Raw genomic sequence first — 22,071 nt, forward strand, 5'->3', positions numbered from 1 at the left:
TCCAGCAAGAGCCAAACCCAACACCCTCCCCACCCCAACCACTGTCATTATTTTCAAAACTCTGCTGCCTATAGAGTTCATCTTTCTGCCATAGATACATAGATACATCCTATCAGAGAGGCCTCTGGCCTTGCCTGGTGCATGAGGAAAGAAGGGGGCCACCTCCCGGGAAGCAATGGCTCTTTCTGTTCCTCAAGACTACCTAGAAAGACCTTTCAAGGAACTGAGAGTTACATCATGTAAGTCCCCTATGGCTTTCTGGAAATCAATAAGAAGCAGAAAACAACTTAACGGCAGTCAGCTGTCACAGAGATGCAGGTAGCAGCTTTGGGCGGCCTCAGTGACCCCTTCACAAATGGTATGGCAGAATCAACAGTAGCCCTGATAACAAGCTATGCAGTACACTCCGTAAAATGAGATGTCCCCAGACCTGCTCGCATAAGCTGGAAGGGCGTCTCTTAAATTATTAAATTTAATCAAGCTCTTCTAAATTAAATCCTTTTTGGAGGCAGGTTTTCACTCTGTAGCTCTGGCTGACCTGGACCCAACCCATTGTTCGGATCAGGCTGGTTCCATGCTCTCTCTGAAGCCTTGACAGGCCTTGAACTTGTTTCAGCCTCCCAAGTAGCTAGGATTCTGGATCTGTGCCATTAGGTCTGGCTCACCATTTTCTGGAGTCAAAATGGGACCTACAGCTGGATGCAGTGGTATATGCCCACAATCCCAGCTGCTAGGGAGGCTAAGGCAGGAGCATGGTTTGACTCACCCTAGTTTGAAACTTACTGGGGCAACTTAATTGAGACTCCGTCTCAAAATTAAAAAAAAAAAATAAATAAAATAAAATAAAGAGAAGGCTAGGAATGTATTCAGTGGTAGGGCGCTTGCCTGGTGGCAGTAACTAGCAAAGCAAAACAAAGCCAACGCAAGCCACGCTGGGGGGCAGAGACTGGGGACAGGGAAGTACCAGGGTGAGGCCCTGAGGAAAGTAACTACTTACCACACCCCGGTTATTTTTCAGTTCTCCATGACAACACAGGACTCTTGAGCTGTCAATCAGGGAATCCTTCTGGCCTTCTTCCAAGTAAAGAAGACGCTCTTTGTAATAACGGCATTCCGACTCCCCAGTCTTGGTGTTGATTTCTGCCACAATTCCCTGAATGATGTTTATCTATGGAAACAAAGAAGAATAGTATAAATGGAGGAAGTAAGCCAACCACCCACAACAGGCTTGAAGCCAGCCTCTAGGCTACCCAGACATCTACTGCATCTACTGCTCAGAGCTGAGATCTATGTGACCACTGTGGAAAAAGGGGGAAAAAATAAAGCTTTTAATATACTTTTTTTTTTTCCTGAGGCAGAGTCTCTCACACTATGTAGCCCTGGCTGACCTGGAACTCACTATGTAGACCAGGCTGGCCCCAAACTCACTATGTAGACCAGACTGGCCTCAAACTCACTATGTAGACCAGACTGGCCTCAAACTCACTATGTAGACCAGGCTGGCCTCAAACTCACAGAGATCTACCAGCTTACTGTGCACCACGGTATCCAGCTAAGTTTACTATACTGTTACCAGATTTGTTTACACACACACACATGTGTGTATAAATATACACATATATTTATAGTTTATACTATAGTGTTTTGTCAATTTGACACAAGCTAAGGTCCCTTGGGAAGAGGAAACCTCAATGGATATATGTCCTTGCTAGACTGGCTTGTGGTCAAGCCTATGGGACACTTTCTTGATTAATGATTGACATGAGAAAGCCTAGATCATTGTGGTGGTGCCGCCTTGGGGCAGGAGGTCTTGGGTTGTGTAAGAAAGCAGGCTGAGCAAGCCATGGGGAGCAAGCCAGTAAGCAGCACCCCTCCAAGGCTTCTGTTCCAGTCCCTGCCTCCAGATTCCTACCCTGGCTTTCCTCAGTTACAGACTTACAAGCTGTAAGGTCAAATAAACCCTTCCCTTCCCAAGTTGGTTTTGGTCATGGTGTTTTATCACAGCAATAGAAACCCCAAATAAGACATAAACAAATCTAAAAGTGATGCACAGCATTACCTGAATGGGAGAAATACAAGCTGGTCTTGTATGATTAAGAATTTACTTATACTAAAGCAAGTGCCTATAATCCTAACACTTGGGATGTTGAGGAAGAAGGACAATGAGAAAATAAATCATTTGGGGCCACCTTCGGTTACATGGCAAGTTCCTAGGCCAGTCTACAATGAGACTCTGTTTCAAGAAACCAGTGCCAAGCAAACACTCACTCCCCACCAAAAGCAAAATGAACCGAACTAAATGGAGCAGAACTGAGTGGATCCAAATCACATGAGAGGCACCTGACGACCAGCTGTTTAATTAATGCCTAACTCCTTTACCTTCCCACACTTTTAGCAGACAGTAGAATATTTGCATCCCTTAAAAAAAAAAAAAAAAAAGACCTTAGCAGGAATGGCTTCTTACCAAGGAACTATTTACTAGTTGCACCTGCACAGGGGAACACATCAACCCTTGGAGCTAGTTTTCAGAGTTTCTTGAGAGTGCTCAAGAAAGCCAGAAAGGTGTTGGTATGGCTCACTCTGGAGTCAAGGAGGCACATAGAGCCGGATGCAGTAGTATATGCCCATAATCCTAGCTGCTGAGGAGGCTGAGGCAGGAGCATGGCTTGACTCACCCTGGTTTGAAACTACTTAGGGCTGCTTAATTGAGCCTCTTAGTAGTCTCAGGTGGAGCACAGATATAACGTTCTCACTTCCTAACTCGCTAGGGAACTCAACAGCTCGCATGTCATGCAGAGTTACAAACACAAATGCTACAGTGGTTCCTCAGGCAGCCCCGACTACTTTCACACACAGCTTCTTTCTCCGGTATGTGAAAAAAAAATATGGACAGGCAAAACAATGCAAACAAACCAACGTCTTCATCCCACACTCTGGGTCTGCTTTAACCTACTAAACACCAGCACCCCAGGCTCAATTCTTGAGGGAGATGTAGTCTGCATGACTTTAGAGAGTTCTAGCTACTGTATTCCTTGGAACTGTAAAATGCACCTGACCATGAGATAGAGCAGTTTTAGAGCAGTAAAACAAGAAAACCAGTGAAAACAGCCATTGGACCATAAGGTGCGCCTAGCTTCTCCCCTCCCCCACCCCACCCCCCTTTTAGGGGAAAGAGTGCGTCTTATGATCTGAAAAATATGGCACATAAAGCAGACTGCCCAGCAGTTGTGCATTTCAATTAAACATGTTGTTGCATGTCTTGCTAGGGTTCAAACTGAAGGCAAAAGCTTTCTGGAAATTTCTGGAAAAGGGAGACAATGAGAATTACAACAGCAAGAAGCCAACACAGCCTGGAATCCACCTGCCCATCTCGGCCCCTGTGGGACAACGCCACCCACTCATCAGCTCCTTACACGAAGCAAGCACAGCAGTGCTCACTGCAGCTGCGTCAAAGGCAAGGCTGTTTGATGAGGGCATGGTTGGCAGGGTCATTCTCTGGGTGGGACAATCCCTAGATTTTAAATCATTTTAATATGTGGATGGTCAAATTTCTATCTTAAATTCTCTTTGGTAGTGTGTATTTCTAATCCCAGTACTTGGGAGGCAAAGGCAGGAGGGTCAGAAGTTGAAAGCTATACTCAGCCACACAAGGCCCGGTCTCGATTAATCAATAAAATAAGAACATTCTTCTTGAGGGAAAGTCCCATCGCCTCATCAAAACACCATTAAGAAAAGTCTAGTAATGCGGAGGTAGTTTCTACCTGCATTAAAAGCAAGCCCTCTTATTAGATCTAGTCACAGCTGTGGATGGAGTCAACTTCCTTGGTGTAGAAGAGACTTACTCAGTAGTCTGCCCTGCCCCCAACCCCCACTGCATAGATGGGGAATTCATTCAGGAATGTGTGGCCAAGCCACTCTGGTGCTTTGGATTTTTGTGTTCATAAAACACATCCATAACCTGCTCAACTGCACAGGGCCAAAGAAATTCCATCTGGGCTATGCTACATGGGTTGTGAAAAGGAGAGGGCAAAATGCACACTCAACTGTGTAAATGAAAGTGTAGAGGACTTGCTTTCGCAGACACTTCCAAATGCAAGTGTACCATGCTTCACGGTGCAACTTTTGAAAGCTTCACACTTTATGCACAAGGAGATGGGTAACTGGCACAATCGTTCTCTTTTTTGGTTTTGCTTTTGTTTTGTTTTTTGAGACAGGGTTTCTCTGTGTTAGCCTTGGCTCTCCTGCACTTGCTTTGTAGACCAGGCTGGCTTCGAACTCACGTTGATCCACCTGCCCCTGCTTCCCAAGTGCTGGGATTAAAGGCATGAGCCACCACGCCTGGCCTGGCACAATCATTCTCATCCATTTGTTTTTTTAATTCAAGCCAGCTCACATGAAAGAGGATGTGTTTTTAAAAGAAGAAATCTTCACATTGAAACTGACCGCAGCAGGCTCACAGGATTCACAGGAGTAATGATTTACAGTGGCCGGGGCTCCCTGCTGTTTGTAAGCTTGCAGACTGCACTCACTGGGAAAAGATACGGAGAGGAACCAACCAGATCACACTCTTGCCAGCGATAAAAACAGACATGGCAAAGCGCGATGGGCCTCATCCCTGGCGCCTGTGATCCCTCTCTGTGGTGGGGACAGGGCCTGGTCTCTGAATGACGGGCTTGCCAGACACTGCATGCCTCCTGAGTCAGGAGTCTGCCCTCATTCTTCTCCATCCTTACTTACGCGGAGGCTCCTGGGCCAGCTGTGCAAGCTCATTCATAACAAGACAGCTCTCTGTAATTCCCATGGTTAAGAGGGGTTCAAAGACTAGCTTTCCACTTCACTGAACAGGACTGTAATTATATAGTCAATTTACTGATTATTTCATAAATACCGATGATGATTATTATTACTGTTGCTACCAATAGTAATTAAACTCTTCTCTGGGAGATGACAGGCAATTGGCTTATTAAGCAGGTTTGTGCTTCTGATTCCCACATCACCTTTATAAATGCTCCTAGTATTGTGCCAGGTCAGAAATGAGCCTTTTCAGTTGGTCTCTTAAGTCTTCATTAGTCCATTAGTCTACCACCACTTCTTATCTTTTCTTTAAAAAATGTGTGTGTGTGTAGATAGGTGCATGTGTGCCTATGGTACCCAAGTGAAGGCCAGAGGACAATTTTCAGGAGTTGAGTCTCTTCTCCTAAAGTAGGTCATCAGGTTCATATGGCCACTTTACTGCCCCTCTTTTTGCTGTTGGGTTTTTTTTTTTCTGTATCGTTTTGTATGTTTTTGAGGCAGGGTTCAGGTCAGCTTCAGACCTGGGTTCAAATCAACTCGAGAACATTTTCATGTGTTAACTAATTAAGGTTTTCTAAATAGGATTCAGGGTTCAGTCCCAGCTCTATCACTTACAAGCTATATAATCTTGAACACATTGCTCTCTGCTAAACACAGGACCGAGATGGTCTAGAAGGGCAGTTCTCAACCTGGGGGTCTCGACCCCTTTGGAGGTCGGCAGGTCCTTTCACAGAGGCTGCCCACTGGATATTTGCATTATGGCTCATAACAGTAGCAAAATTACAGTTATGAAGTAGCAATAAAAGTAACTTTATGGTTGGGGTTCTCCACAACATATGCGAAACTATATTAAAGGGTCACGGCGTCAGGAGGGTTGAGAACCACCGGGCTAGAGACTCAGGGGATGGGGAGCTGGTGGGAAAATGTCCAGGTGTGAAGTTGTAAACACCCAATCAAGGAGGGGTGCTGGTAAGCCCTGTACAGCGATCCTGTGATGCCATGAAAAGCTGTGTGTCGCAGAGTGCCCTCAAAGTTGGAATCCTCCTGCCTCTCAGGTGCTGAGAGTACAGGCACTCACCCAGCCCATGCTCAATAAACATCTGCTGAGTGAGGGTGTGGCATTAAGAGGTTTGACCAGGCTCCCTGCCGCATTGGGTACAGACGGGAGCTAGATCTTAAACAGATGCCCCTTCTTCACAAGTGAGCATGGGCTAGCTAGATGCCACTTCCCATTTTCTTACTAAATAAGATGTTTCCATTTAAAAATCTCCACAAAGGTCTCAGTTCTCACAGTCAGCAGTTCTAATACGAGACTAGAATGGTCTAGAAAACATCAAGAAAAATGTAAAAACCTGAGCTGGGTGTAGCGGCACACACCTAAAACCCTAGCATTTGGGAGGGTTGAGAATGGCAGGCAGACACACACACACACACACACACACACACACACACACACACACACACACAGCACCCACTGTCCCAAGCCTAGCCGTTATGGAGAATGACACAGGAAGGAACAGGCAAACTCACAGCTTCTTCCAAGTGCTGCTGATCTGGATTGTCATTTGGCGTGTGCCTCAAGATTTCTCGAAGGAGCAGAGGGTATTTTACTAGACGGCTCCTGGGAATATCGAGGAAGTTCCAGAGATCGAGTTTGCGGCTGAAGGGGGACTCTAAGCAGCGCTGGAGGAAATCCTGCACTCTGTGGTCTTGCTTTTTGTGGTCCAGCAGGGCTTTGGCAGCAACTTGATTGCTGCAGTAGCTGTCGTAGGAGCTGAGACAAGGCAGCTGGGAAGGAAACAGAGAGAGAAGGCTGGGTGTCAGTGGCATTGCTCTGAAGGTCCATATGTTGGCATCACTCAGGGATGAGCAAACATCAAACTGGGCTCCAGACTCAGCCAATGTTTTTTATCTGTGAGGCTGATGGAAACTATTAGAATCTTCAAAATGACAGACAAGACACAAAATTTTAACTTTATTAGTTGTATATTCACTTTTTAAAGATCCCCATCAAAACTCGTTAGCTTTTTCTAGCGACTTAAGACGGACACAGAAGAATCTGGATTGCAGATGCATATAGAACAGGTGTGTGTGTGTGTGTGTGTGTGTGTGTGTGTGTGTGTGTGTTAGTTCTGGGGATTGAACCCAGGGCTGCATGCATGCTTGATGTTCTACCACTGAGCTATACCCCAGTCTTAGAATTTTCTTAACCCTTTCCAAGTACTCAGTAAGGCAGAAGCTACCCACCAATTTCATTTCATGTATATTTTTTGGTGTTCATATGTTTGGAGGACAAGAGGCAACCTTGGCTGTCATTCCTCAGGTGCAGTGCACCTTGTTTTTAAGTTCTTTGTATGCTATATATGTCTCTGTGTGTAGATAATGTGTGCATGTGGGTCACAGCATACATGTGGAGACCTGTAGGCATAAGGTTATTGAGTAATTCAAATGCTGATTTCTGTACCCCCTATGTCTCCTTGCCATCCTTGTTCTAAGCATCTCCAATCTCAATGTTGTATAAACACTGCTCCCCAATTGTCCCCTGATATCCCAATAAAACAGCTTAAAGCCCATTGCTGAGCAGGGGAGAGAATAGGCCTGGACTTCCTGCCAGGTAGGGGAGGAGGAGTGGGAGGAAAGAGGGGATTCAGCCACAGGAGATGTACAAGAGAAGGAAAACTGCAAAGTGCAAGTATCTCTGGGAGGAAACCAGATTAGCTTGAGGGTTAAGAACAGAGTAAAGCCAGGTGATGGTGGCACATTCCTTTAATCCCAGGACTCGAGAGGCAGAGGAAGGTGGATCTATGTGAGTTCGAGGCCAGCCTGGTCTACAAAGTGAGTCCAGGACAACCAAGGCTACAGAGAGAAACCCTGCCTAGAAGAAAATAAAAAACAGAAACAAAAAAGAGTAATAACTGCTCAGTTATTGTGTTGTGAAGCTTATTATTAAGCAAATATAATAGAGCTCAGTTATTTGTGTGATAGCCAGGTTAAGAGAGAAACTGAGAAACAAACACAGTTTTATAAAGTAACTGTAACAGAGACCAGAGGTATTGGTCCTCATCTCAGACAGGGGCTCTTTGTTGATTGCTACTGTTCTGAAAAACCCCAGACTGGCTAGTCTGGAAGTCTCTGGGGCTCCTCCTACCTCCACCTCCCATCCTTTTTTTTTTTTTAAAAGCACTGGATTTATGGTCACGGGAGACTGTGAGTGGCTTTGCGTGAATCCTAAGAATTTAAACCCAGATCCTCATCCTGCTACACAAGCACCTGCCTTCTGAACCATCTCCTCAGAGCCCTTTTCATTTCTTTCTTTCTTTTTCTTCCTTCCTTCCTTCTTTTTTTTTTTGGTTTTTCAAGACAGGGTTTCTCTGTGTAGCCATGGATGTCCTGGACTCTTTGTAGACCAGGCTGGCCTTGAACTCACAGTGATCCTCCTGCCTCTGCCTCCCAAGTGCTGGAATTAAAGGCCTGTGCCACCACGCCCAGCTTCCCCTTTTCATTTTTAAAAGTTGATTTAATTTTAAGAATGTTTATTTTTGTGTATGTGTGTGCGTTTGCTTGTTTCTACGTGTATCATATATGTGTAGGAACCCACTGATGCCTGAAGAGGGCGTCAGATCCCCTGGAACTGGAGTAGTTACATGCAGTTGTGAACCACCCCCTATACTGTGCCCTCTGGAAGAGTAAGAAGCACTCCTGATGGCTTTGCCACATCTCCGGCCCACCTCCTATTATTATTTTTGAAAGCAGAATTTAAGATTATCTTAAAGAAACAGGTATCTAGAGGGCTTGGTGGCATACATAGAAAGCAAGGATCAAACTCACAATCTAGGCTTTGTGTGGCTCAGTGCAAGCATTTCCACAACTGTTTAACAATACATGATTCCAGATGTTGGGCTTGGTGGTGCATACCTTTAATCCTAGCACTTGGGAGGTGGAGGCAGAGGTAGGCCAGCCTGGTCTACAAATCAAGTCCTGGACAGCCAAGGCTGTTACACAGAGAAACACTGTCTCACAAAACAAAACAAAAATCATGATTCCAAGGTGGCCCAATTATCAAAGGCTTCAAGAAGTTCAAGCAACAGTATGATTAGGGAAAAAAAACAGTTGTAGAATTATTTATTAAAATCTTCTAAATGAGCTCTGACAGGCCAGGAAAGGTTTCTGGCACTACCTTCTGGATCACATCGCACTACTGTGCAAGAATAGTTTCAGCTTAAAGGCTGGAGCATGCTAACTATACTGCTGCCTTCACTCCAGCAAGATGCTAATTTCCCTGACATGCCCATCAGTCACATTGTGTAAATACCACATCAGAGACTCAAGTAAAGAGCTTTCATCTCCTTCTGCTACTCCTCCCTCTTAACAGCGCCTTAGACCGACATGCTAGTGCAAAGCTGCCCACAGTGGTAACACACAGCCAGTGGAAACCAAGGAGGAGACTGTTCACCACGACATTCCCTCTGCAGTGCTCAACGTGAGGCAGCGACAAAGGTGTCTTTTGTTTCTGCATCCTCAGGCTTTTACGTTGTCCCCATTAAACAACAAGGTCTATACTCCAGATGAACAAATAAATGAAAGGATGATGGATTATAAGAGTAGAGAGTAGTTGATGGTTTGGGAGCAGCGCTTCACGAAGAGAATGGCAGAATCAAACACTCATAAAAGCCCAAAACAAAACAAAATGCTGAGTGTGGTGGCTCACACCTATGATCTTAGCACCCAGGAAGCTGAGGCAGGAACTGAGAAAAGTTCAAGCGGGTTCTGAGTGAGTTCAAGACCAGCCTGGACTACCCAATGTGATCCTGTCTCAAAAGACAAACCAAAAGAAGCAGAAAAAGCACTTCCTGCCAAGGCCGAGGGCCTGAGTCTGACCCGGATGGTAAGAAGGAAACCCCTCTCAGGAGTGAAGCTCTGAGTCCCACACACAGGAGAACAGACTCCTGCAAGCTGCCGCCTTGTGTGTCCACACTCATATGCAAACACAAATACACGTAAAAACAACCACCACAAAAACCCAAAGGAACAAAATCAATAAAAATATGAGTGGTAGCATTTGAGGATTTTAAATGTTCTGCTGCTACTTTTACGCTTCTTACTGAAACTATTTCCTTATGGGTTTAAAAAGTTGCCAGAGAAGTAGTATTTAAAGATTCATTAGGGAGTTTAACGTTCCTTGGAAATGTCTTCCTTCCTTCCACTTAAAAACAAGCGTGCACACAAAGTAACCTTTTGACTAGTGTTAAAAAAGCAGCTGCAGAAATCCTCTTCTCAACCTTATGATTTGAAGTAATGATAACTGGCATACGCCTTCCCAAGCGGTGACGCTTGCAATTTAGATTTTCGGAGTGAGTTCAAAAGCACCTCAGGCTCACTTAATTTCGTTTCCACTTCCTCGCCTTTTTAACGACCTGGAAATGACCCATGTTTGCATTAAGTACAAGGAAGCCCCCAGTAACAATCAGATACAAACTAGCAAGGAACTCTGGCCACAGCATCCAATGGACCATTGCTTCCTCTGATCCTGCCACCTGCTACCATGGCAACCAAATTAAGCTCCTGCTCCTTTGTTCACACCTGACAGGGTGCTCATTTCCTAGGCGGGACTCAAAATGTATACAATCTGATTCCCAAATACTTATGCCACGCTCTTTAAAAAACAAGGTAAGAGCTCTCAGAGGTTTAAGAAAACAACAAACAAAAACCAAAAGACTCTGGAAATCCAGTATCTGTTTCAAAAACAAACTTGGGCAGCTGTTTATGGGCGACTCTTGGGTACTCCACTCACAAAATGTGCATAATGAAGGCCTTCCCCCCTTTATGAGTCGAGGCATCTAAAATACACAGCACTGAGGTTATCCTTTGGTTAAGAAGCATTAACTCCTAGCTATTATTATTATTATTATTATTATTATTATTATTATTATTATTATTATTATTATTATTAATCGTTTTCTTGTTTGTTTTGTGTGTTGTTGTTTAAGGTACAGTCTCACTCTGTAGCTCAGGCCTACTTGGAACTCAGAGCAAACAGGAGTGCCATGGTCAGAAGATGTCATTTTGTTTCCTATCCTTCCATCACTTACTCTTCCATCTCTTCTTCTCCTTTTGTGATGTTGCCTGAGCCTTGAGCAGGTGAAATACATTGTGTATCTGGGGGTCTCTTGAAATGGTATCTTGTAGCCCAGCCTGATCTTGGGAGGTTCTCCCTTACAGATTCCTTGTTGAAAGATTTATTTTATTCTTTTAATTATGCATATGTGAGGGGCTATGTGCACATGCGTGCTGGTGCCCATGGCGGCCAGATCATCTTTCCATTGCCCTCCGTACACCATATAAATTCTTGATAGTTTGTTTAAAGAGATGTTAAGTCATCTAACAGTTACCAGGAGGAACTGACCAAAACAGGTCTTAGACTACAGATGAGCAAGTAGCTCACTGCAGGTGTGGCTGACTATACAAGATCTACATAAGACTGAGCCCATCAGCTTTCACCATGGACCAAGAGGGCCGTGAGGCTCCGCCCCTCCCTGAGGGCCTATTGGCAGTTAATGGCTGTTGGGGGGTGGGGGTGGGGGTGGGGGTGGGGTGCTACTTTCTTTAATGGTGTAGGCATTGGTAAATCGCCATGCTCTTGTAAATAACTCTCACTCATACTTGTGTAAGCAACTATAATTACATTCAGTGGGTCATTAAAAAAAAGGAGACACAAGAGTAGGAGAGGACTTGCTGGGAAGCAGGAGGGTTTCAGAGGAAGAGGGTGGTGGATAAGAGAGAGGAACATGGGGTAAAACCCACCAAAATTCATTATATGTATGAAACCGTCAAAGAATAAAAAATGAAAAATTAAAAAGGCCCATATGTATATAAGTACATATGGAAACACTTTTTCTTTTTTTAATATTTTGTTTTAGAAAGTTTATCACCTTAACATGAAACATGTCAAAACAAATCTGGATTTTTACTTATGCGCACCCTGCCTCTCTCTTTGGAATTAAAAATTAACCAGGACCTAAATTAACAGGAGCACTCACTGTCTGCCTTGGAGAGCTTATAAACCATTTTGTTACTGAGAACAGTCACGTGGAACATTGTTTCTTTGTGACAGGGAAGGCTTGCTCAAACAGGAATGACCCACTAGGAAGGGGACTCCCCTCATCTGTAACCAGGGCTGCGCCCCGAAGAAAAGCAAGTCCTCTGTTTAACGTCTTCAAAGCACAAGTCATGGATTCACTTGCGGGTCAAAGGCCCAGCTGATGCTGTCCTGGGGGACAGCTCACTCGTTCAAAAGGTTTCCTTCCCCTTTGCAGGAAAATAAATCAATTTTCTATGGATTGAATGGGGCTCTGACTCTCCTCTTTCAGCGCCCAGTAAGATGTTTATTTTGTTCTGTTAAGAGGAGTGGAAGTCAAACAGATTCACCCCTCGGTTTGCAGTTCCCACTCATACCCACACACCTGCAGTTACAAAGAGGAAAACCACGGAACAGCATTTTGGCTGAAAAATAAGGGCCGTTTCTCCTGAAACCTGGCAACAAGGGGCCTCTTGTTTCCTTTCAGGCAGCGCTTCAGGCTTCCAGTCTCCGTCTGATGCCTGGAGGGTCCAGACAGCAACTGACCGGCATGGTCACACTTCCTTTCCTTATGTATATAGAACATGACTGTTAAAGCCTCACCCAGATACAACTAACCTCGTAACACAAGTGACAAAAGTGTACTTCAGGAAAAGGGGGGGGGGGGAAAGAGTAGTGACTAAGTCAGAATCCTCAAGCCAAAGTCTGAAACAATGTCGTAATCTGCACACAGTGCTTAAAGGCACAGAGCCGTTCTGTATTGCTGTGTCACAGAAAATAGAGCCGGAGCCTAGCTAACTGTCAAGCGCTCTCACTCCCTGCGGAGGAAGAAGTCCACAGACTGAGGAAGTTTAAAGAACACTGATGTCGACCTTCTCCTTAAACCGCTTCTGACTGCAATGGACCCACTGTCTTCAGAGGAACGTCTTTGCGGGCTGAAGAAGCGATACCGTGACTTATAATACAAAGTCAGAACTTTGAGATAAATGGTCTCTCCTGAAATATGAAAGCACAGTGCCTGAATTATTCAGCTTAGAACATTACTTTGTCTCTCAGACAGTCTTGAGATCTTTCAGCCTCAGTACTAAAATTGACTTCCGAACCAGAGCCAAGTCATGGGGCCCTCCAAAGGTCCCAGATCGAGGCAGTAACCGAGAGGCATCAGGTCAGACACCAAGGTTAAGACTTTTTTTTTTACACATCCACGTGACAACCTGATGGCTTTAGGAAGGTTAGAAGCCAATTTACCTGGAAAGAGAGAACGCTTGTGGCTGGGAGAATTAAAGCTCTGCAACACCATCTGCAACACTACACTCCCGGCCTATCTTCCCGGAAAACTGGGTGAGTCAGAGGGATCGGGAGATCTAATTTTGCCTGGCAGAAGTCACTAAAGTTACCTGTGTTCACTGCCTGTTTCATAACAAATACAATCATCTGGAATTGGAACGGAGCATCCAAGGACTCAGAAGGAAAAGACAGGTGTACACCAGGGAGTGGCTGGAAATAGCATATGCTTTGTCTAAGCAAATGACACAACTGAACAACAACTCAGTATGAGCCCACACATTTATGAGCCCCAACCTAAGGTCACATCTTTGTACTTAAGAAAGGGAATAAGTTATATCTGATGAAAGTCTGTATACTCGGCAGGTATGCAAGACCAGAAATGTAGGGTTCAAAATACAAGTCATGTGCACTCATTTCCTTGTTTTTGAAACTACATTTAGACCATAGGATCCTCTTCCATCCCCAACTCAGTACTGGAGTTCAAACCCAAGGCCTTGTGCATTCTAAGCAAGAGCTAAACCATCATAAGTTATACCACAGCCAGTTATTTTTTTTTAATAGCCCAAAAAGTTACTTTTGAGAATAAAGAAGAATGTCAAACCAGGCCTAGTGGCACAGGCCTATAAATCCCAGCAACTTGGAAGGCTGAGGCAGAGGTATCCCAAATCCAATACCTACCTGGGCTACAAAGTGAGTTCAAGGACAGTGTGGGCGAATTTACTAAGAATGTGCCTCAAAATAAAAGGAGAAAGAAAGGGGTTTGGGGTGACAAGATACAGCTCAGTGGCAAAGTTTTTACATAGCATGCACTGAAAAAAAATGTTACTTCTAAACTGAGAAGTGGTAAAAATTTAACTGGCCTAGATCCAATATAATCTAATGTCATTTTATCTCATGTGAAACTAATAATATACTTTTATTTTATTGCAAAAATGCCATGTTGTCTTTAAATGCAATAAATCTGCAATAAGAAGAAATATGTTCATGCTTTGAAGACATAAAGCTTCAATATATTAAGAATTTAAGTGCCAGGTGTTGTGGCACACACCTTTAATCCCAGCACCTGGGAGGCCGAGGCAGGTGGATCACTGTGAGTTCGAGGCCAGCCTGGTCTACAAAGCGAGTCCAGGATAGCCAAGACTACACAGAGAGACCCTGTCTTGAAAAACCGAAGAGTTTAACTTTTAGCAGGGTGCCATGGCACACTCCTTTAATCCCAGCATTCAGGAGGCAGAGGCAGGGAGATCTCTCTGAGTCTGAGGCCAGCCTGGTTTATATAGCGAGTCTAGGACAGCCAAGGCTACACAGAGAAACCCTGTCTCAAAAAGAAAAAGAAAAAGAAAAAAAAAGTTTCAGTTTTTATCTGATGTGATAACCAGTATTTGCCAACAGAGAAGAAGTGAGGTAAAGTGAAATCTATCTCAAACAAGAGCAGAGAACATTGCTTACCCAGCCCACGAGGATGGGACCAACATGCTCAGTTGAACCATCGGGTTTCCGAACATCTCGAAGCTGACTAAGGAGCTCTGGAAAAAACAAAAACAAATTGAATGTTTATTTTGCTAGGCATTCAAATAGGAGCAGGGGTGGGGGAGGGTCTGGGGCACTCACGTTGTTACATAACCACAGATGTGCTATAAGACAGCTCAGTTAAGGTGTTAAGGCATGGCTCGTCTGGGACCAAGACCGTACCTTCATGTAGAGGAATGAGAGAGTCCAGGGTTCCAAAAATTTGATTCAGGTCTTGTTCTGTCATTATCGAGAGCTTCAGCATGGGGTCATGGTAGGCCTGTAAAAGTCCGGCAATGGATGGACAGAAACAGTGAAATTCAGAGAACTCTGTATAAATAAAGACTGGCTTCCTACAATCTCTCCCACAGTGCTGTGGAAACAGCAGACAGGTGTGGCTGGAGGAACAGAGGATCCAGTCCTGTCTTCAGCCTTTTGTGGCTACTGATAAACCCTTCTGCACTTTAGTCTACCATGCATCTAGGAAGAAGCAAAAATCCTATATGGAGAGCACTCTTGATTGTTACAGGGTTTTAAAATATCCATTCAGCAGGGGATGCTGGGACTCACTGCTGGACTCCAGGTGAGAGCGGTATGGAAGAATGGAGGGATGGAAGGACCCAGAGGATTCAGGAGCTCCACAAGGAGACCATCAAAGCTGCCAGATCTGGACAGGGAGGGGTGGGGGGAGGGCAGCCTGCACAAATTGCTGTACCCACCAAGGACAATGCATGCAGTTAACCTAGACCCCCTGTTCAGATCTAGCCAATGGACAGCTCATCTTCCACGGTTGTGGGGAGAGCAGGGACTGCCTCTGACATGAACTCTGATGGCCCCAATTTGATTACTTCCCCTTGGTGGTGGTGGGGGGGGGAGGGCTGGCAGCACCCAGAGGAAAAAGAAGCAGGCTATCTAGATGAGACCTGATAGGCTGTGGTCATATGGTGGGGGAGGAGGTCCCCTTCTGTCAGAGGTCTAGGGGAGGGGAATAGGGTGGAAGAGGGAGGGACGGAGGAACGGGAAGATACAACTGAGGGGATAACAATCGGAATGCAATCTGAATAAATTATAATAAAAAATACAAAATAGTAAACACGATCCTACACTTTGAAAAACTCCCCCTTTATTCAAAATTTGCTAATTAGCAGGCCTTTTCAACAAAGTATATACTTAAAAGAAAAGTGGTCGAACCCTTTCACTATTGATGTTAAGTACAGACAGAAAAACATTTGCTAATCCTAGTTAGTTCAGATCTCCACATAAAAGCTAGTGGGTATGTTTGCCTATCTATGATCCCAGAACTTGGAAGGTGGAGAGACAGGAGAGTCCTTGAGCAAAGTAGACAGGCCATGCTATTGGGCTTTGGAGAAAAATGCCTTAATAAGACCCAATGAAAAAGACTCATGACGTTAACCTCTGGCACCCACAAGCACAGAAGTGATCACACACACATGAACATGCATACATAGCTGTATACTACACATTAAGACAAATGTGAAATAAGACACAGATGGCAATTCTTGCCTTCAAGGAGTTGTATAACGCTAATTGAGATAAAAAAAAAATACATGGGAACTTAAGGCAAGTTTTAAAAACAGTTAAAAACTGCCAGGTGTGGTGGCACACACCTTTAATCCCAGCACTCGGGAGGCAGAGGCAGGCAAATCACTGTGAGTTCAAGGCCAGCCTGGTCTATAAAGTGAGTCCAGGACAGCCAGGGCTATCACACAGAGAAACCCTGTCTCTAAAAACCCCAAAACAAAAACAAAACAAAAAATTGGTCAAATCATAAAAAGTGTTCTAACAGGTCAGAAAATTAAAGGTAAGCTATCCAAGGAAGGTTCTGGAGATGAGCCGTGTGTCACAGAGGAGGCAGGAAATACCCCAGCAGAGAGGACCTGATGCCTGTGCAACAGGTAGAAGTGTATGCATGAGAGGAAAGAGGAGGGTTTGTGAGTCAGAGGCTGGCCAAGAAACATCTGTAAGTCTTTCTGTTTGGGAAATCCTGACTCGGGAAGTGGGGGTCAGGCATACAACCAGCACATGGACGTATAGCATGCTCTACACTTCAATGCCCTCTTGTTTCTCTGAGCTGCTCAGTCTCTAGCCCAACCCAACAGTATGTTGGCCGTGTCCAAGCCTAGGTAGCGTCTGCAGGAGTATAGGAGGTAGAACTTCCTCCTAGCAGCACGCTGGGCTAAGAATCCTAAGAAGCATCCTTCCAACCCCATTATTCCCTCAGGAAGCCAGGAACAGAAAAGTTGGAGGAGTCTGAGTTGGGCTTCCAAACCAGGGAGGTCGCTGGAATGGAAAGGTTTGTGGTCAAGAATGTACGTGAGGGCTGGAGAGATGGCTCAGAAGTTAAGAGCACTGACTGCTCTTCCAGAGGTCCTGAGTTCAATTCCCAGCAACCACATGGTGGCTCACAACCATCTATAAAGGTCTGGTGCCCTCTTCTGGTGTAGAGTTGTACATGCAGATACAACACTGTATACATAATAAATAAATAAATAAATATTTTTAAAAAAGACTATACATGATATAAGGCAAGGAGTTTCTCCCATCCTCCCATGTAATGCTGATTAACATGTTTTCAACTGGGGTCTAGCTGGGCAGTAAACCATGTGTATAGCATTTTTAAGACTGAATCTGATCCCCAGTATTTACAACAATGAGACACCCTCCCCACCAAAAAGCAAAGCAAAACAAAACAAAACCCTATTCCCATATGAAAGACCCTGATTTATTAAACTATGCAAACACTTGCCTCACTTCACCTACTTTCAAGACTCAAATATCTTTTTTTTTTCTTTTCATTTTTGGTTTTTTCGAGACAGGGTCTCTCTGTGTAGCCTTGGCTGTCCTGGACTCACTTTGTAGACTAGGCTGGCCTCGAACTCACAGTGATCCGCCTGCCTCTGCCTCCCGAGTGCTGGGATTAAAGGCGTGCGCCACCACGCCCGGCAAGACTCAAATATCTTTATCCTGATTTAGACATCCATTTTTCTAAATGATGATGGTTTCTCTCCTGGACAACGAGGCCCTACATGAGTCTTTTTTTTTTTTTTTTTTTTGGTGTGTTTTGAGAGACAGGCTATTGATATGTAGCCCAGGCTGGCTTCATACCCTAGGCTCTCCCACCTCGGCCTTCTAAGTAGCCCAAGAAAGATTTCTAAGACAATGAGATACACATGAAAACAGACCTCCTGGAGTGCTTTCAGATTCAGACAGACACATCCTTTGAGGCGCACCCGACATGCAGAGGCCATCTGGCAGGTGCCAGGGGTACAGAGCTATTTGCCTTCTTGCTCTGAGCCATTTCCTTCACAGCTCAGTTTGTGGTCAAAGGTTCTTTTCAATGTCTGATGACTCGATTTAGTCATAAAGAGGCAGCTCAAAAGCATCATCTTGGGACTGTGAAATGACTCACCGGGCAGGAAAAAGCACGAAGCAACGGAAACAGCTACTGTAGTTTAGCTTACCTTCTTTGCTAATTTCAAGTCCTCTATCAAGTCTTCTTCACCTTGAGAAAGCTCGAAGATTGCCTGCAAAAAAAAAAAAAAAAAAAAAAAAAAGGACAAAATAGGCTTGCTCAGTTCTTTCAGTTATGAGACCAAATTCAAACAGTATAAACACTCAAAAGCTCCAAATCTCCTTAGGTTAAATGAAGCTAACTGAAGGAAGTATATAGGCCGAGTGTGTGCAAGGCCTTGAGTTTAATATCCTACAGCAGCAACAACAGGAGGAGGAGAGGAGGAGGAGGAGGAGGAGAAGGAGGAGGAGGACAGGAGGAGGAGGAGGAGGAGGAGGAGGAGGAGGAGTTCTCATAGCTAAAAGCTGCAAAGAAAAGCCTTGTTTGTGAGAGGAACATCTATTTCCAACCTACCCTGTCACCCTTCATGTTTCAGAACTCCGATGAAGCTCAACACGAGGGAACTGTGCCACATGAAATAATCACTGTGTTAGCGTTGGACTCTGTATCTTCGCTATGAGTGGCAATTGTAAGAAATAACCCAGAGTCTATTCTCAGAAACAGACCTGGCAGTGTTATTAGAAGCAGACCATTGCACTCGGCATCTCTCTTACGCAAAGAAGGCGAGTCTCCACTGCAAGCTCTATAGCTATCATCCATCCACTTTCTATAATGGGGCTAGAGAAGGAACCCAACATTTCATCACTGTAAATAGAATCTGGTGGAGTCCATTCACTCCCATGGGACACAATAAGTAAAGATAAGAGGGGCTGGTTATTTGTGAGGGTGTGCACATGGGCCATTTCTCATCTGGCTCCATTGGGCCACTATAATTTAAAGAGCTGTGATGTGCAGAACACCCTCTCTCACCTGGGAATCTAAAGCCCGGGCAAACACGCTGGCATTAAGGAACTACAACAAGTCTGTGGTGATGGCCAGGGAACAACTGTGTTGTCTTCAGCTGGAGAGGAGCAGTGCCAATAGCTTTAGGCATGGCCGCTACCCTGAGGTTTGGGGACTAGAGGAACAAAGCAGATGAGACTGGATACTGGAATGAAGAGACAACCCTCTCCCAAGGCCCAGCAGCATCTCATGCCCTGGCTTAATTGAAGAATCACCCTCACACGAGAAGTTGCAAAAATAGCACAGCGGTCCCGGGTACCCATCGTCTGGTTCTCTCCAACACTGGTATCTTATGTGCCTCAGATTTCCTTAGTCATTTGCTTTAGGAGAATTTATCAACTATAGTGACCAATGGCCAGCCCACCAAGGGAGGAGAACCATGAGATTCCACAGTGGAAAATACTTTGTCTTTGAAATAAGAGAAGAACTGGGTTCAAATCCTAACTATAGCTTACCTTTGCCTATCCTGCATTAATGTCTTTTCTCATCTGTGGTCTGTCTTTTGTTTTTCTACACTGTCAGATTGTACAAGCTATATATGTATATCAGGAACACTTAAAAAAATACAGACAACATAAAGAAGGAAACTTGAAATCACAGCCCGGCGTGGTGGCTCACACCTTTAATCCCAGCACCTGGGAGGCAGAGGTAGGTGGATCGCTGTGAGTTCGAGGCCAGCCTGGTCTACAAAGGGAGCCCAGGACAGCCAAGGCTACACAGAGAAACCCTGCCTCGAAAACAAAAAACAAACAAAAAAAACAAAAAGAAAGAAAGAAAAAAAAAAGAAACTGCAAATCGTCCACAGTAGCATCTTGTTACCTCAGAGAATACAGAAATAACAAACTCAAGTTCACCTTCCCTCTCTCTCCGTCCCTCCCTTCCTTCCCCCAATTCTGTTTTTCCTCCTCCACTTTCATAGCACAGGGCACTTCTGACACCCGATATGGGGACTTTTTTCTGTACAGCTAGCAGTGAATTCTGCAGCAGACACTCGGTGGGTGACCTCTAATTCAATTTTTTTTTTTGGTTTTGTTTTCTTGCTTAGTTTTTGAGACAGGATTTCTCTGTGTAGCCCTAGCTGTCCTGGAACTTGCTCTGTAGACTAGCCTTGACTCGAATTTAGAGATCTGCCTGCCTCTGCATCCTGAGTGCTGGGATTCATGCCTAGCCATCAATTCTTTGGTTTGGTTGGTTGGGTTTTGGTTTTTCAAGACAGGCTGTCCTGGACTCACTTTGTAGACTAGGTGGGCCTCGAACTCCACCTGCCTCTGCCTCTGGAGTGCTGGGACTAAAGGTGTGTGCCACCATGCCCACCACCTGGCCCTGGCAATCAATTCTAAAGCTACCTATTGGGGGCAGCAGCCAACCCACCCCCCCTACCCAGTGAGAGCTGGATCCCAAGACTCCTGATCCTTTTATATGCTAATCACAACCTCAAATATTTTGACCTTTAACTCTCCTCAGCTGATGAGAGTTCCCTAGATTCCTCCTCATGCTTGCTTAATTTGCCACAACTGCTCACAGAATCCAAGGCAACACTCCTGTTTACTGGTTTATAGGCTATTGTAAAGGGTATGAGCATCAGGTGAGTATGGGGCCATGGGAAGGCATGGGTGCGGTCTATACATTCCACACAGTCTGCATCTACAGCACCACCTTCCCAGAACCTCACGTGTTTAGCTATTCAGCTCTTAAAGCTTTGTCCTGGGTTTCTATGGAGACCCAGGCAGCATGACAGATTAAATCACTGGCCATTGCTTATCACCTGCAATCAGCAGCCTCTCTCCATTTCCCAGGGGTTAGAGGGGTAGAGCCATGTTTTCGTTTGGTTTCTATTGCTGGGATACACAAAAGCAACTCATGAGGAAGGAGTTGATTTCATCTTAAAACTCTCAGGTCACTGACTATGACTAACAGAACTCAGGGCGAGACTCAAGGCAGAAGCCTAGAGGCAGGAACTAGCAGAGAGGTCATAACACAGTGCTTCTCAACCAGTGGGTAATGACCTCTTTGGGGGGCCACATATTTGCAACAGTAGCAAACAGATATTTATAACCGTAACAAAATTACAGTGGCCACGAAAATAATTTTATGCTTGGGGTGTCACTACAACATGAAGAACTGCATTAAAGGGTTGCAGCATTAGAAAGGTTGAAAAATCACTGTCACAGGGGAATGCTACTTTAGTGGCCTGTCAACCTGTTCACTTATACTACCCAGGAGCACCTGCCCAAGCATGGCTCTGTTCACATTGGCCTGAATCCTAGCACATCGATCATCTATCAAGAAAACACCCACAGACTTCCTATAGGCAATCCCATGGAGGTATGTTGTTTGTTTGCTTTTCTGAAACAGGGTTTCTCTGTGTAGCCTTGGCTGTGTAGACCAAGCTGGCTTCGAACTTGACCCATCTGCCTCTGCCTCTGCCTCTGCCTCCCTGAGTGCTGGGATTAAAGGAGTGTGCCACCACACCCTGCTGAGGCCTTTTTTTTTTTTAAAATAGAAGTGCTTCTTCCCAGATGACTAGGACAGTACTAGCGGCTAGCATGCAGCCTGAAGCTTTCAACAGGTGATAGCCATTATTCAGCCCATTCACTTCCGTTTGAGGATGTGAGAATCTGCATGCCACACAGATGAAAGAGCAAACACAGACATCCTAGTAGCACATATGATTTTTCTGTATTTCCACGTGGAAGTTTGGAGGGTGCATGCATTATTTGAAAGGCGTTAGTCACAGTTTGATAAGGAACACGTTGACCTGGCACCCTGTAGCACAGGCAAGGTACCGTGGACCACGTACATGGTTACCCAGAGTGCACAAAAAATGGGCACGTGGGAAGAACCTTCACTCTCAGCTTCTTCTTTCAGGGACTTCAGGAAGAAACACTGATGCCAATTCTTTGGCATCCTCCCAGAAATATTTTCATGACCGTACAAACAAATTCACATACGTACATTAATTTATATACATGGTAGCGCTCTGTTTTGTGCCTTCCTTCACCTACTTAGTTTAGCCAAGCACACATCTAAA

At 44.8% G+C, this 22,071-nt stretch overlaps 1 protein-coding gene across 4 annotated transcripts in view; it reads right to left on the bottom strand.

Annotated features, from left to right (window-relative positions):
• The window catches only part of ARHGEF3 (Rho guanine nucleotide exchange factor 3), a 274,736-nt gene that overhangs the window by 5,753 nt on the left and 246,912 nt on the right, over positions 1–22,071 (bottom strand). For all 4 annotated transcript variants that reach the window (XM_084794850.1, XM_084794851.1, XM_084794853.1 and 1 more), the window contains 5 exons: positions 18,148–18,210; positions 14,849–14,945; positions 14,606–14,682; positions 6,325–6,582; positions 998–1,168 (listed from right to left, as the gene is read on the bottom strand). In XM_084794850.1, coding sequence (XP_084650976.1) covers positions 998–1,168; positions 6,325–6,582; positions 14,606–14,682; positions 14,849–14,945; positions 18,148–18,210 — 666 coding nt within the window. The remainder of the gene's footprint in view (positions 1–997; positions 1,169–6,324; positions 6,583–14,605; positions 14,683–14,848; positions 14,946–18,147; positions 18,211–22,071) is intronic.

The sequence above is a fragment of the Acomys minous genome, assembly GCF_964271855.1.
Source record: "Acomys minous genome assembly, chromosome: 9".
Classification (NCBI taxonomy): domain Eukaryota; kingdom Metazoa; phylum Chordata; class Mammalia; order Rodentia; family Muridae; genus Acomys; species Acomys minous.